Consider the following 16,965-nt stretch of genomic DNA (forward strand, 5'->3'; position numbering starts at 1 on the left):
GTAGGATGTAGGAGAAGAGTAGTAGAACCTGTGGGGGGAGTGGGAGGGGTGTGGCATTAAAAGGAGGATCAGCCTAGAATCCCAAACTAAGTAATCCAACCCCTCCTTGAATTCCCGTTGACCCTTATCTAACTCCAAGCAAGTGTTAACAGTTAGTTGAGAAGATTCCTGTGCATAGGCATGAGTAGCAATAAATCAGTTTAATTAGACCTTCATGTGTGGACTTATCTTTTGCTCCTGACATAGGACAACTTTTGCTACGTTGTAATATATTGCTCAACATCTCTGCTCAGTATGAAGTGCTCTGGGTGTTTAACTTAAACATATTTAAAAGTTTAAATGAAGCATTTCCAAAGGTTTGTTAGTGATGATAGGAGAATCTCTTTCGTTGCTTCAACAGCAGATGTGAAGTATCTCCCTGGCCTTTGGACTATGACATCCTCTGAATAAGAAAGGACCTGTCATGATTGCAAATGTCAAATGCAATCTATAAATATAAGAATGCCCATGTTCCTTATAATTTATGGGTGCTTTATCATACAGATGTAAATTCTTATGTGAATTCATGTATTTAACTCAGTTTTTTATTTATAATGTAATACAGTTAAGGAATAGCAATAGCAATAGCAGTTAGACTTATATACCGCTTCATAGGGTTTTCAGCCCTCTCTAAGCGGTTTACAGAGTCAGCATATTGCCCCCACAGTCTGGGTCCTCATTTCACCCACCTCAGAAGGATGGAAGGCTGAGTCAACCTTGAGCCGGTGAGATTTGAACCACTGAACTGCAGATAGTAGTCAGCTGAAGTGGCCTGCAGTACTGCACTCTAACCACTGCGCCACCTCGGCTCTTAGGAACACTACACAACATGGTGAATCAGAAATTAGAAAAAAATAGTTATGTAATATAGACTTGATTTTATTCCTGGGATCCACTTTCATGTTACTGCTGATCATCTAAGCCAATATATAAAAGCCTGGAGATACACTCTCTAGTTCACTTCCCCCTCACATGCCTAAATATGAACTTGTATTCATCTAATATAGATTGACTATGTTGAATGGAAATTTTGATAGCTGCAACCCTAAATAGCCAAAGGATAACAAACTGGGGAAACATGACTTTTAAGAAGAGTGAATCCTTATATTCAAGATAGATAGCATGCCTATCAGGTCAATCAAATATTTATTCTCCTATTCAGGGTATAACAATATTGGGTTAAGTAGATTAAAGCCTTGAACAGACATAGGGTAGATTAATTGTGTAGTTTGTATAATTAACCTGATCTTTCCCCAAATTCCTAAATTAAAAAGTGAGACTTGACGCAAGTTATATTTTGGTCTTACTTAGTTGCTATGTTGAGGGTCTGAATATGAATGACTATCCCTGCCAGAGGAGAGTTTCTTATTTATCACAACACATCCCTCCCCTCAGAATGACATTGCTCAAAATGCAGCAGCAAAATTGCTATTATTCCCGCAGGAAACAATTCAGAAATCCCTGAAGAGATCGCTAAAAGGGTACTGGCACTAGGACTAGAAAACATTTGCAAAATCAAGGGCAACATTCAACCTTTGGTTTATGTGCCAATAGGCATATTTTAAAAAGTCCTGTGTCCAAGACAAAGGAATAGATCAAGGTTAGGCCAAAAGTTAAATTAAATGAAATTAAAATTTAATTATGAATAAAATGATTACTTCCAATGCATTTAATCATTTTCTTTGCTATCATATTACAAATGGGAAACAATGTTTGGAAGAGCTCTGCACTTTGCACCAGAGCTATTAGTAGTCTTATGTAGTCTAGGACCAACAACTTTAAAAGAGGAAAGGCAGAATGAAACTCCTGCCTAGTGGTTAGAAAGGCCCAGTTGATGGAGTAATGGATTTGAACTACTCATACCTAGATTAATATTTTGAGCCATGACATGTTATTCACTTGGATAATCAAAATAAACCATGCCTATGCTATAAAGTTGTAATAAGAGTAATATAATTTTATTTTACTTTGCTTGTCTTGAGCTTTGAGAAGGAAGATATATAGTAACAGAATGGGACAAAATGTTTATGTATACAAGTCCATATATAATCCATTTTTACACAAGATTCTATGTGGCTTATAATTATAAAAGTGTGAAAACAATAATTAATTCAAAATACACATTAAAATATGATCATTGCTGTTAGCCAAAGACCTTGTGGAAAAATACATTTTTAAATAGATTTCCTAAATATTAGCAGAGTGGGAATCATTTTGACCTTGGGAAGCAAACTATTGTAATAAATGAATGAATGGAGAGCTCCTAGTAGACTATCCTCCATGGCTTGGACTTATGATCTCTCAGGTTGTGTGGACAGATTCAGCATAGAGTGGTACCTTGGTACCCATCATAAATTGGTTCCTTGAGGCTCGACGTATACAAAAAAAAAATTTTTTTTTTTTAATTGAAAATTTATATGCCGCCCTTTTCCCTGAGGGGACTCAGGGCGGCTTACAACAATGAAGGAAAGGGAGTGCAAGACAAGACTTAAAAAGAAAAAAAAAATCGTGATTAAAAGAAAATTGATCATAAAAACACAACATTCACTCAACATTCGGGCGGGGTTAGAGTAATCCTATCCCCAGGCCTGACGGGATAGCCAGTTCTTAAGGGCTGTGCGGAAGGCCTGGACTGTGGTGAGGGTACGGATCTCCACGGGGAGGTTGTTCCATAATGTCGGAGCTGCAACTGAGAAGGCTCTCCTCCGCGTAGTCGCCAGTCGGCACTGGCTGGCGGATGGAATTCGGAGGAGGCCTACTCTGTGCGATCTGATGGGACGCAGGGAGGTAATTGGCAGGAGGCGGTCTCTCAAATAGTCAGATCCACTACCATGGAGCGCTTTATAGGTGGTAAGTAAGACCTTGAAGTGCACCCGACGATCAACAGGTAGCCAGCGCAGCTCACGGAGGATTGGTGTTATATGGGCGAACCGTGGTGCGCCCATGATCACTCGCGCGCCCGCGTTCTGGACTAGCTGAAGTCGCCGGATGCTCTTCAAGGGCAGCCCCATGTAGAGCACATTGCAGTATTCCAGCCTAGAGATCACAAGGGCTCGAGTGACTGTTGTGAGAGCCTCCCGGTTCAGGTAGGGCCGCAACTGGCTCACCAGGCGAACCTGGGCAAATGCCCCCCTGGTCACAGCCGACAAGTGGTGGTCAAAACTCAGCTGTGGATCCAGGAGGACTCCCAAGTTGCGGACCCTATCTGAGGGGAATAAATTTTGCCCCCCCAGCCTGATTGATGGAACGTTAGCCAAATTTTTGGGAGGAAAACACAACAGCCATTCGGTCTTTTCCGGATTGAGTACCAGTTTGTTAGCTCTCATCCAGTCTTTAACAGCCTCAAGGCCCCGGTTCATCACGTCCACCGCTTCATTGAGTTGGCACGGGGCGGACAGATACAACTGCGTATCGTCCGCATATTGATGGTACTTAATCCCGTGCCTCCGAATGATCTCGCCCAGCGGTTTCATGTATATGTTAAATAGCAGGGGGGACAGAACCGAGCCCTGCGGCACCCGTTTGGTATTCAAAATGAATACCAAACCGTTTTTTTCCCATAAGGAATAATGTAATGAGTCATAAGACAGCCAACACCAACAAGTTCTAGCTTGTGAGTTGAGAACAAAACATATTTGAATATCGGGACAAAAGTTTTGCATCAAAATGCAAAATTTGATGAGTTTCAAAGCAGTTGAATATCAAGGTACCAGTGTACTGCAAATCATTTCAAAAATAATGACAACTCAAGCTATAAAAGATTTAATAATTAACCACTACAGCATAGACAATGCTTTCAAATGAATTGGCACAAATCAGCTGGCAGATAGCCAGTTGTAGACTCTAGGTCATCTTCAAGAGCAGCCTTATGAAGAGTAAACTGTAGTAGTCGATTAAGAGATGACAAGGGCATCAGCCACAGTTTACAGAGTCTGTGAACTATATCTGTCACAGAAATCCCAAGACAGCAAGGTATTACTGAATTGTTTCTGTCAACCATTAAACTATACCATTGATTCCCTCCCCAAATCTTACAGTACATATATACAGTACATATATTCATATATTTTTTATATACACAAATGACTCAACAATATCTTCGGCAAGGTAAATGAAGCATGCTTAACAACATTTGGTAACATTTGTAGAAACCATGTTAACTGTAGTATATTCAGTTATTATTTTTTTATTTACAGCTTACATTGTGATTTTTTTTGATACAATGTTTTATACTGTAATCATACATGTGTAATATAAATAAGAATAAAATATTCTTTTATACAGATGTACAGTGATTTTCTTCAGCACACTTGTGCTCAGTATAAAGTGCTCTGGATGTTTTGTAAGGAAAAACTAACTTAAACACATTTGCAAGTTTAAATGAAGCATTTCCAAAGATTTGCTAGTGGTGCTAGAAGAATCTCTTTTGTTGCCTCAACAGCAGATGTGAAGTATCTCCCCTGCCTTTGGACTATGACATCCTCTGAATCAGAAGGGACCTATCATGTTTTGAAGGCCTTAAACTGCAGCATAACACAAAAGATTCAACCTCATACTCAGAAGCCTCCTGGATGAAGAACCTAAAGGACCCTTCAGCAGAATCTCCATATTCCTTTCCTTTTAAAAGCATGAGGCTGAAAAATGAAGTAAAGGCTCATGAATAGTTTAGACCAGGGGTGTCCAAACTTGGGAACTTTAAGACTTGTGGACTTCAACTCCCAGAATTGCACAGCCAGCCATCTGGGAGTTGAAGTACACAAGTCTTAAAGTTCCCAAGTTTGGACACCCCTGGTTTAGACTCTTTAGGCACTGGAGTTAATCAAAATAAAGTCCTTGTTATCTAATATAAATCTTCACTGCGTGGAAGAAAGCATTAAATTATTGCTGTAACAGAAGAAAGCTCGGTCAGCCCAATTTATTTGCTGCTCTCCAAGGTCCTGGGGGTTTGGTTTGCCCTTTCTCTTTTGTCTGTAGATTCTGCCCTAACCTTTCTTGCAGCTTTAATTTCTCCTTCAAGGGTCACGGAGTGAATTTATATTTTATATTTAGACATCAGATAGATAAAACAGATTCAAAGTGAGGCATCTTACATGTTCCTTAGCCAATAAAGGTAGCAGGGAAGGTAGCCAGCTGGGTGGCTTTGGGCCAGTCACTAGCTCTTAGCCCAACCTACCTCACAGGGTTGTTGTTGAGGGGAAAATAGGAGGAAGAAGGTGTTTTGGATATATTTGCCATCTTTGGTTATTTGTAAAAATAATAAAGGTGGTATATAAATAAATAAAAGGTTGTGGACTCCATCAGCTAAAGAATTCTGAGTTACAAGGCCCAGGATAGAAGCTTTCTGTACCATTTCAATTATCATGTAGTAGTTCATATGATGGAAAATATTGAGAATTGCTGAATGAACTTATTAACTTGTTAAAATTAATCCTGATCTGCAGGGCCTCAGACTTTGCTTTTGTATGTGTCACAGTTCAAGATTGCTATTATATAAGGCCTTCACCTCAGTGAATATGTCTAGTTAATGACATTTTTCCTTATCAGATCTGATTTCTATACCATTAAAGAAATTGCATACCTCTGAGTCTGGGAAATGTATATTAAGTTTCAGGGGGAATAAGAATACTAGATATGATGAGAGTAATGTAATTCAGTCAAAATATATAGCATTAAAAGATCTTTATTATAATGATCTTTTATAATAACGGCAAATTACTGATTTCTTTAACAATAGTCAGGGATTATTTTAAACTCATACACTGTCAAATAAATATATAAAGCCCAACGAATATATAGGTAATATATATAGGCAATATAAAAACATATAATTAATATACATATGTTAATATAGTATGTGCTATATGCAAGTGAAACATGGACACTAGCTTCACAATTGATACAAAAGGTGCAAGTGGCGCAAGGAGCCATGGAAATACATGCTCAGCATTACAAGAGAAGATAGAAAGACCTGCGCATGGATTAGAGAACAAATGAAAGTATATGACAGCATCAAGAGAGTAAAAAAAAATGAAATGGAAATGGGCTGGTCACATAGCAAGAAGAACTAATGGCAGGTGGACTGAGGCAGTCCTAGAATGGATCCCATTTTATAAAAAGAGAGAGGGAGAGGAAAAAGAGAAAAAAACAGAAATGAGAAGGAGGGAGAGAAAGGGGGAGAAAAAGTGAAAGAGAGGGAGAGAATGAGAGAGAAGAAAAAGAGAGAAACAAATGAGAGAGAGAAGGGGAGAGTGGGGGGAAAGAAAGAGAGAGAGAGAAGGGGAGAAAAAAGAAAGAGGGAGAGAATGAAAGAAAGGAAAAAGAGAAAAACAAATGAGAGAGAAAGGGGAGAGAGAAATGAGAGAGAGAGAAAAGGGGAGAAAAAGAGAAATGAGAAAATGATGGAGGGAGAGAATGAGAGGAAAAGGAGAAAGAAATGAGGGGGAGAGAGAGAGACAGACAGACAGACAGACAGACAGACAGACAGACAGACAGACAGACATTCCCAGCAGAAAACACCGGAAGCCACAAAACCTGGGTAGGCATGGCTGGGGGGGCGGTCATGTCACTGGCTGGGAGTGACGTTGAGTTGGCCCCACCCACCCAGGTTTTGTGGCTCCTGGTGTTTTCTTTTCTGTGGGAAATGGGTCCAGATGTCTCTTTGAGTGTTTAAGGTTATAGATCTTAAAATGATGTTGATGATAGCAATAGTACTTAGACTTATATACCGCTTCACAGTGCTTTAAAGACTACTCTAAGCAGTTTATAGACTCAGCATATTGCCTCCAACAATTCTAGGTCTTCATGTTACCAACCTCGGAAGGATGGAAGCAGTGACGTGCAGTGAGGTTTATGGCTGGTGAGGCAAGCAGGCAAAAGCTGCCCTGCTGCCATGGCGCTATGTCCAACATAGAGGCGGGATGCGTCTATGTCGGACATAGCAGGAGGGTGGCTTTTGCCCGCTTTCAAGAAAGCTTTCTTGAAAGCGGGCAAAAGCTGCCAAGCCGCCCTGCTGCACTGGTGCTGTGTCTGACACAGAGGCGGGATGCCTCTATGCCAGACATAGCAGCAGGGCGGCTTTTGCCTCTAGCACCGGGGTGGCAGGGAAGCTTTTGCCCGCTTTCAAGAAAGCTTTCTTGAAAGTGGGCAAAAACCAACCTGCCGCCCCAGTGCTATGTCCACATAGAGGTGTCTCGCCTCTGTGTCGGACATAGCTCTGGGGCATCCAAAAGCCCTGCCATTATGTCCAAAAGCCCTGCTGCTATGTCCAAAAACTTTGCCGCTATGTCCAAAAGCCCTGTTGCTATGTCTGACATAAAAAAAGTACCAGCCCGCGTGCCAGCAGAGTCGGGTAAAACACACACATACACACACGCACACACAAATTACTTACAATAATACAACTACTTACAAATTACATTAATTTTGAATTCCTCCCCCTCCCTCTGACCCACATACCTTTTCCAGCTGTTTCACAGAGGATTGAACTCTGCTCTTGTCTGCCATGATGAAAATGTAAAAATGTAAAAGGAAAAAGGCAAGAGCTGCTGAGGTCAGGCTGGATTAGCTGCTGCCAGAGTCCCCAATGGATGACTCTGCTTAACTGTTTAAAAAAGCCTCTAAAAAAACACCCTCTACAGGAGGAGGCAAGAGAACCAAGTGCCTCATCTACATAAGGAATTTTTTTGCTTTTAACCCTTGCTTAACTCTGCTCGAGTGATCATAAAGGTAGACTAAATGAGGCACGTGGTTCTCTCACCTCCTCCTGTAGAGGGCACTTTTTAAGGGGCTTTTTTAAACAGTTAAGCACTAAGCAGAGTCATCCACTGTGACTCTGGCAGCAACTACCTCAGCCTTTTTCCTTTTACATTTTTTTTTCTTTTCATGACGACAGTGGTGAGGCCCTGCCTCCCCTGCCTCCCCTGACTGCATGTCACTGGATGGAAGACTGAGTCAACTTTAAGCCTGATGAGATTCGAACTGCCAAACTGCTGACAGCTGGCAGTCAACAGAATTAGCCTGCCGTACTGCATGCTGACCACTGCACCACTATGGCTTATGATGATGATGATGGTGATGATGGTGATAGTTAATACAACTATCTCAAAGTGTGAAAATTGTTTTACTGTAGCAGCACGTACACCTAATAATTAAATGCACATACAAATACATGGAAGCTGATCCCTATAAAGAAAAACTGAGCTTGTTCAAGGCAATAAATTTTACAAAAACAAATTCTATTGTTAGTGAAATATGTCTTTCCCCATTTTTTTGGAAAACTGAGTTGGCCTGGCTGCTGAGATGGAACTGATATCTAGGCTCATGTCTTTTCTCAAACTTCACAACATTTGTTTCCCTAGTCTGTATGTTTTAAGGAGCCTCTTTGAACACTGCCCTGCAAAAAATGTTGTCTACAGTGTAGTTCTGTCTGCCTTTCCTTCTGCTCATTCTGAATTTATCCTATTAAATTATAATAGAATAATAATTCAAACAGGAATGCCAATTCAGAATTTAGTGAAGATGTAAGCATCACAGCAAGGTTGTGCCTTAGAAGTTGGTTTGTTTGTTTTTTTTTAAAAAGGAGAGTGTTTTAAAGAGCATTTGTGATCGTAATTTTCATGCCATTATTTCAGAAATTTAGACATTTCAGAGGCATCATCCTAAACTGGAAAGATGCTAATTGGTGCTCGAGTGTTACAGTTGCTAAGAAACCTGTGCAGTTGCCAGTGATGTGCAGTAAGAAATAGTTCTGGAATTTCATTTTTTAAAGGAACTCTCTTTCAGTCCAGCTGAAATTGGGCAGCAATCTTCCACTGAAGAGCTGTTTTCTTACCAACCACAGGCAGGAATCCTAAAACATCACCTGGACTAAACATTGGCTTGAGCTGTTTGTGACAAAGCCCACGCATTGAGTAAATTGCTTGATCATTTTGCTATTGTCATCTGGTAACTTATGAATTGCATTTGATTAATGAATTAATTAATTGATTTCTTAATTACTGTAAAAATGTTTTAGATGCTTTTGATATTTCAGGCGGGTGATCTGAAAGAGTTTCAATTGCAGAAAAGATTAGAAATAATTTATCTTCATCTTGCAGTGCAAGTACCACACCCAGAAAAAATACTGTATTTTTCATAACTCAATACCATGATTTTGAACTATTTTGGAATTTTTAACTCTCAAAGGTTGCTTATCAGGAAGGGACCTTAGAGGTCTTCTAGACTAGGAGTGTCAAACTCAAGCCAACCAGGGGTGGGGCTTGGAGGTTCTCTGAACCAGCCTAACTTTAGCTATGGGTTCTCCGGGCGAGAACCCATAGCAGCCCACTCTTGCTCTTAATAGAATGTTACTAAGTTGTGAATAACATTGGCAGGCAACACTTAGGGACAACCTAACCATACTATCCTTTGGAGTCACTCCTAAGCCTGCAAATAAATCAGGGAATTAAATGAAATCAACAGTTCAGAAAAGAGATCATGGACATAGGTCCATAGGTCCATGATAAATAAAGAAATAAAATAATATATGCATATTATTTGTATACAATTTAATAATAAATATGAATTATCTTGTGATTGCATTTTTAAAGAGATTAATCTCATCCACATATGGTAGTTTAATATTTGTCAACTGGACTATATACTTTACCAAATGAAGCAGTGCACTTTGGACAATGACTGAGTACAAAATTATTCTGCTATTTAGAAAAGTTATATATTTACATTATTAAATTGTAATATGAGGTAAAAATATGTTAAGGGAATACATATGAAAATGCACATTTCCTTTCTTTTTATTTCTTCCAGTCCAGCACAATGTTGGAAATAAATTCTGTACTACTAGGTCTCAGGATTGATTATTTATCAACTGGATAACTCCAAGACCAGAGGAAGACTAAATTTGGGGTGCTAGGATAATGTCAGCCTCTGCTTCACTTTCTTGCTATCGGCTGTCATAGAAATGGGCAGGGTGGGGGCATGGTATTGGGGAAGGGAATTGTATGGTACTGGAGGAGTTATGTAGAAGGGAGTTTTGTTCCCACCTGTACATGCTGATGGCTGATGTTTGGAGTTGGTCAAGGCCAACCATCTCGCATACCAGCCTGATGAGGCTTTTTGAAGATGCACCCCACATGCCACCTTAGGGAGTTGCAGATTGGACACTGGGCTGGGGTAACTTGTGGGAGGGGGCAGGGTAATCATTTGATATGTGCTTGTTCGAGCCTTTTTGGCTCAGATCTTGCTTTCCTTTTCACTGCTATCAATTCATAGCTAGTAAAAGTATTTTATCTCTATTCAAATGGAGTTGAGGTTTTTCTTTCTTGGATACTGAGGAAGACATGCTTGACAGATAAGCTGACAAAAGACAGTAAAGTTCAAAAATGGGATAGATCCAGCCAGAAACTGTATGGAAAAAAATTAGAAAAAAAATCTCTGTCATGTATCTTTAATGGAAAAGGAAGCAGGTTGCATTTTCTGACTATTCCATTCCCAAACCACTCTTTTTTTCCTCCTTTCTGATGAGGCAGCCAAGGCAAAAGGGTTGGATTAAACATGCTCTGTAGGCCTTCTTTCCAACCTGGCAAAATGTTGGGGAAAAATTACATTTTAAAAAATCACACAGAGAGTTCACCACTACGTGTATTTATGAACAAGGTCATTACGGTACCTTGGCTGAAAGCCAAGCATAACAAACAGATAAGGACCTTGGCAGCAACTCAGACAAACTCAGGCAGCAATAAACACAGATAAGGCTTGGCAGCAATCCAGCCTGCCAAGCTCACAGTACTATCCTCCGCCATTCCATCCTGCGTTGACCTCTGCAAAGAGGGGCGTGGGCACAAGTAGCTTTTTATAGTCTGGAGAGGAGCCTAATGACCACCAGCTGAGTGCAATTACCTCCTGTAATTGCGTAATTGTTCCTGATGCCTAGTAGCTCTTCGATGGCGTGCATCCAGGAACAACTCACTACTGGCCTCCAGCTCACTCTCCCTTGTCTCCTCCCCACTGGTCCAAGGCTCAGGTGCCTCCTGGTGGCCAACCAGCCTCTCTGCGCCCTGCTCAGAGTCGAAACCCTGTCCAGGGTCCTCCACATCCTCCAGAGCCGACTCAGAGGGCCCCTCGCTGTCGGAGTCTGGTAGCAGCTCCAACGGCATCTGCTGGGCCACAACAGATATACAGATAAAAACCTGCTATATCCATTTAAAGTTTAAAGTCAACTGGGCATAACTATTCTCGTTTTTAAAATGATGTGGTGAAAAGTGCAGCATGGCTATATGTACTGCTCTACAAGATAGTGTAAATAATTGGAAACATCTTTCTGAATAATGATGTATAAAAATGTGGCAGAAGAAACATACTTGGAAGAGCTTTCTTTTTATTGTTGCTATTAAATTTTTTAAAAGCTAGAACAATGCAAGGCCAACATCTGAAGTAACCACAGTCATAGAAGAATTATGAACTACATAAATAATTCAGCATTTCTTAGAAAACAACCAGCTATTTTCTGGGATAGGAACAATATAATATGTTGAGAATCTGATGCCAAAGGGCGTGGGTAGTGAGGAAAAGATCCTTAGCCAAAATCTTTCAGATGAAATTCTTTAAAATGTAAGAGATCATTTGGGTTTGAAAGTTTCCCATCATAAATCCTACTCTTGGGAATGGAATCGTTTTTACCAGCCTTCTAGTAATAGCTGGTACTGGTAGTGTGTATCTATATCCATTAACCTGGACTGATGCATGTGAATCACCCTTTCCATCCAGATGTCCTCCAAATGTCTGAATTCCCAATCAATACACAGAACAATCTGTGGTACTGATATCCTTGTCTGATTTCCCAGTACAGGAACAACATGGCTCTTGTTAAAAGAAATGCTATTCAGCCTCTGCTGTGTGGAATTATATTCTCCTTTGAAAATCAGATTTTAAACTGGCGGATACTCAGTTTGTATCTATGAGCCAGAGGATCAGAAATGAACATTTTAAATTCATTAATGTTTTGGCAAAATCCAGACTACTGCAACATACAGTATTGCATTTATAGGTAGCCCTCCACTTAACAATTGCAATTGGGACTAGCAACTCTATTACTAAATGATACGGTCTTAAGTGAAGCATCACATGACCATGCTGGACTTATGACATCAGTTCCATTGAGCCAAGCAGATCATGTGACCACGTTACTACAGATACACTGCAACAGCTATAAGGACTGATCATGAAGCTACTTTTTCAGTGCTGTCACACTGCACTGAATAGTCTTTGAATGGTCACCAAACAGGGTGCCATTAATCAAGGACTACCTATACATTAAAATACCTTTGAAGTATGGTCATATCAGATGGTTCACAGGACAGAAACCAGACTTCATCTGAGATTTACCTAGGAGAGTATATTTGTATACTTACAAATCTCTATTGTTCCAACAGCACTGAAAAAGTAGCTTTATGTCTAGTCCTTAAAGGTATTGCAGTGTACCTGTGCTCATATGGTCTGCTTGACTCCATAGAATGGATGTCGTAAGTCCAGCAGGGTTATGTGATGGACTTGAGGTATTAGTGATACTTGGAATTTTAGACATCTTATCATGGCATTTATACCTCCTTTAGACATCTTATCATGGCATTTATACCTCCTTTGAAGTTCAGGAAATGATTTCTTTTTAGCCAGTCATTTCTTTGTTGATATGGCCTTTTCAGCATTTAAACAATAGGGAGCAGTAGGTCTTGAATAAACTTCCAAGTATTAAGAAAGATACAAACTTGATTGGGAAAAGGGATGATATTCACCATAAATTTTTCACTTGTAGAATTATCTACAATTATATGTTTTCTATTGTTTAATTTTCACTAATATCACTAGCATAACTTTGACAATCTGTGGATCTTTTTAGGCCATTCAGACAGTTAATAGAAATGCCTGCATATGATTACAATATGAATTGTTTGATATTGTTGTAGTTTGTTAAGTAAGATTTTTGAGTTAGTGAGAATTGGAGATGCCAACATCCAATATTCATGTCAATTTGGATAGTATGCATAATCCTTTATTGCCTTTGCCCAATATTTTTGGCCAATAAAACATTGGAAAGCTATCAGGCAAATGGAGACAGATGCAGTTGCATGGAAATCTAGGTATTTTTTAGGAGACATCATGATGTGAGTACACAATTGATACAATGTAATTTATGCCATTGATGATGTATTTACCCTGCTTCTTCTCCCGCACGCCACACCCCAAATGGATATCTGTGTGCAAGATGGGGCAGATGTAAGTGTTGAGTGGAAGACAAGGGCAAACAAAAATCAAAATCAAAAGCACCCTTTTCTAAAGGATTAGTGGAATATACATGTTAGCTGACATTCTAAAGTCCCATCATTTATGCTCATGGTATTTTCACAGCTGTGCTGTGGTTCACTGGTGTTGCAATTCTTTTTGAACTGGCCTGTTTCATTTTTAAAGCTTCATAGTTTTTAAAATTCTTGAAGATTTTAACATAATTGTTGAATTATTTTTGTTTTCATTGTTTTGAATTAATCCTACATTGTTTTCAAGGAACTCTACATTTTAATATAAAAAACTTTGATATCATGATTTTATAAATATTTAAATTTACCCATTTTTGTAGAATTCAGTCAAATAGGTCATTATCTCCTTTTAGAGAAACAGAAGCTTTTCCCCGCTATTAGCATGCCCATGTTAATCAGATTTTATGTAACCATAATATGAAAAAGTATTTTTATTTGCCCTGAAATATTAAAAAAAATGAACTAAATGTGCCTTTGTGTAAAGAATGCAGAATAAAATATTTTAAAAATTGTCAGAAACTGAAGCAGTTTTCTAGCTGTCACTATGTTTTTATCTTATTAAAAAGGTGGGTAGAGGAGCAAAAAATTGATTTATGATATAATGACAAGGCTTGCCATATATGAAAAACAATAGAATCTAATACAGTGCTTTTTTGGTGAGAAGGCATTATCACTTTGACTACAAATGTTTATTTTACCCAGAATTCCTCCCCCCTCCATGTTTTTTTCTTCCATTTCTGCAAACAAATGGTTCCAAGCATTTCTGTGTTCCAGTACAGTATAATTTTTCCCTGTTGAATTGTTAATAGACTAACCAGCACCTTTTAGCAAACCTTTTTAGCATGTTAATTGAATAGAAAGAGGTTCAGCCATTGCCAGGCAATCTGCAAAATGAAGATAAAGTTCATGAATTGGAATTTATTAGACTTTTCCAATATTAAACAGTCCCCAGTATAAACACATCGGGAAAACTCAGCATTAGATTGAGGGGTGCCATTATAGTTATGTTGTTTCTAAATGAACATAATTTTGTTCCATGGATATGAAATATTAAGCATTGCCATTGCAGCCACAAAAGCCACGGTGATGCCAAAATAACACAAGTAGTGACAACATCACTCAAATCCTGTCACCTGAAAAGATACGTCTGTTGTGGTATTTGCATGATGATACCCTTCATGTTTCATCATTTGCTCCTCCTTACTGTTTCCTGCAGATGCCCTTAAAATACTGTTCAGGAAGACGTTAAGTAATTCACCTAAAAGTACAGGTATAAAAGAACTCTTTTATCAACCTCCCCCAGCTATTCAATCAGAGGTGGGTTCCTACTGGGTCACACCAGTTCAGGAGAACCAGAAGTGATAATTTGGCCTGGGTCGCAGAGGTTCATCCACCTATTTCCCTGCAATTGGGTTACTGAAATGCACTGTGCACAAGGCTTGTCTTGAAAGTACTAGGAAATTACAATTATTTTAATATTGACCACTATTATAACAGACAGATAGTATCATGCTACAAGTGGCTAATTTCATATCGGACATGCAGCCATTCTTGATCAGCATGTTGTGCAATTTTTTCCTGGCAAGACAGGAAATTTATAATCAGACTATGGAATTATTAAAAAAAATATCTTTCCACAGTATTGTGAGAATTGACAAAAGCTGAAATTATATAGACTTTATTAGATCGCACAAATAAATAATATTAATACTATTTGCCTTTGAAGAAATAATCTAATGTTAACTCAGGTTAGAATGCATACCTCTTTCTACAGAAATAGTCATTGTTCTTAGAACAAAGATCTCATGCATATGTATTTTTTTTACTTGTAATTTTACCTGTAATTTTTTTTGCTTCTCTTTCTCCTGGAAATTCCAATATTAATCTGAGGTTCTGGGAAAATTAGTTGGTTGCCTTTTTCTCATCCTAACAAGTACCAAACCTGGATGAGATTTGTTTGTTCAGATTCCTTTTACAGCTTTGAAAATATTTAGTGGCAAAAATATACAAGTATGCTGGAAAACAAACGTGAGGCTCTAGTGGTAAGGAGAAAAGTGGGCATCTTAATCCTTATTCCCAGAAATCCTCAAGGTTTTATTACATTCTCTGGCCCATATTTCTGCTTTGGTAGCTGTTTGATAGTTTTATGGCAGCCAACACCATCTCCTTTCATAATACTTTTCCTTGGTGCTCTCTGTTTTATACCCTTGCAAATGGGGCAGATAGAGGTCCTACAGCTTGTGTTAGGAAATAATAGAACATAAAGACTGATAAAAGTGAAGAAAAGTTGATGATAATCTCTTACAAATATACCGTGAGCTTGAGGTGTGTGCTAAAATAAACATGCTTCAACATAATTTTTCCCTTCCATTTTGGCAGTTTCCTATGAAAACCATCATATTGAAGAACATAATCCTAGATAATTGTAACGTGCTGTGCGAGTCACAGAAAATGCCTTAAAAAAATTCTCCCATAGAATTATAAAAGAGATGTTCTTGAGAAGGACAATGCAATGGTTAACTGCTTTGTTCTTGTTTATAATACTCTAATATAACAAGTTTCCAAAGTAACACACCACCCACAGCATATAATTCACTGGGCATACAGTACATAAAAATCAAGAGACAATTGCAGATACTAAAATCTCATACATTAAAGCATTTAATGTGCCGACATGCATTAAAATAAAGCATAAAATCCCATAACAGTGCTGAACTTGTTTCACTGTATCTTACCAAACCATCCCTTGAATCAGATTTCCCTTTCTGATTCAATGTTACATTGACTTGCTTTTAGCTCTTGTGGAATGTCTGAGTTTCTGTGTGTAATGGGGAGATGGTAACATTCATTTTGCCCCAGGAACCACTTCTTACAGTTCTTTTACCCATTTGAGACTTTGATTTTAGACTGCTTAAGGGCATGACTAATTCATGACTGATTCCTTTAGGTTTCTTTACTTGGGAATCACTGGACTGGTTTTTATTGTTTGATCACTTGTTTTCAGACATTATCAATGTGCAAGTTAGTATTAAGTTATCTGCCTAGCTAAAGGGGAAGCACTGTCAATCTTGTAGGAAAACAGTCAGGTGTCAATATATGGTACCAAAAATCAGAAATTGCATCGTGTTAAGTGAGGTGTAGCTGCAGTTCATGATAGGTTATGCCTTTGAATAAAATGTGTTAGTGTGAAAAGATGCTACCAGTTTCTTTTGATTTTGCAAAGGCTAGAATAAGTGAAATTAGTAGGTAGGAAGAAATTTTGCTCATTTTTTAATGAACAGTTTTACACAAACAATTTTACAACATGTAACACTATTTGCCTATCTTAACTCAAAAGTGTTTGTTTCAACAGAACTTTCCCAGAGCCGCAGGTAGAGATTTTCCTTTATCATTTGCTCTTTTTAACACTAGTAATGCTAGAAGTTGAGCAAGGAGCCTTCTGAATACTAAAACATTCTCTCTGCTACTTAACTGAATAATCAGCAAATGTTTTCTCACAGTCTTATTGAAAATACTGGAAAACTGCATTTGTATTAGATCCTGCAGCAAATGGGTCAAAAGTCTTGCTATTTGACTGCAGTAATCAGATTCACAAGATTATCCATATGTGTTAAATATA

At 38.6% G+C, this 16,965-nt stretch overlaps 1 protein-coding gene across 8 annotated transcripts in view; it reads left to right on the forward strand.

Moving 5' to 3' along the window:
• Window positions 1-5,949, forward strand: part of TMEM154 (transmembrane protein 154) — a 28,486-nt gene extending 22,537 nt beyond the window's left edge. For 4 of the 8 annotated variants that reach the window (XM_087724309.1, XM_087724301.1, XM_087724305.1 and 1 more), the window contains one exon: window positions 4,481-5,949. In XM_087724309.1, coding sequence (XP_087580435.1) covers window positions 4,481-4,526 — 46 coding nt within the window. In that variant the 3' untranslated portion in view covers window positions 4,527-5,949. Of the gene's footprint in view, window positions 1-400; window positions 2,420-4,480 lie in introns of those variants that run through there. The other 4 variants (XM_087724303.1, XM_087724306.1, XM_087724304.1 and 1 more) reach the window with 3 other exon arrangements.
• The last annotated feature ends 11,016 nt before the right edge of the window (window positions 5,950-16,965 follow it).

This window comes from Thamnophis sirtalis, unplaced genomic scaffold (assembly GCF_051295495.1).
Source record: "Thamnophis sirtalis isolate CommonGarterSnake01/CBP01778 unplaced genomic scaffold, rThaSir2_p1.2 scaffold_10, whole genome shotgun sequence".
Classification (NCBI taxonomy): domain Eukaryota; kingdom Metazoa; phylum Chordata; class Lepidosauria; order Squamata; family Natricidae; genus Thamnophis; species Thamnophis sirtalis.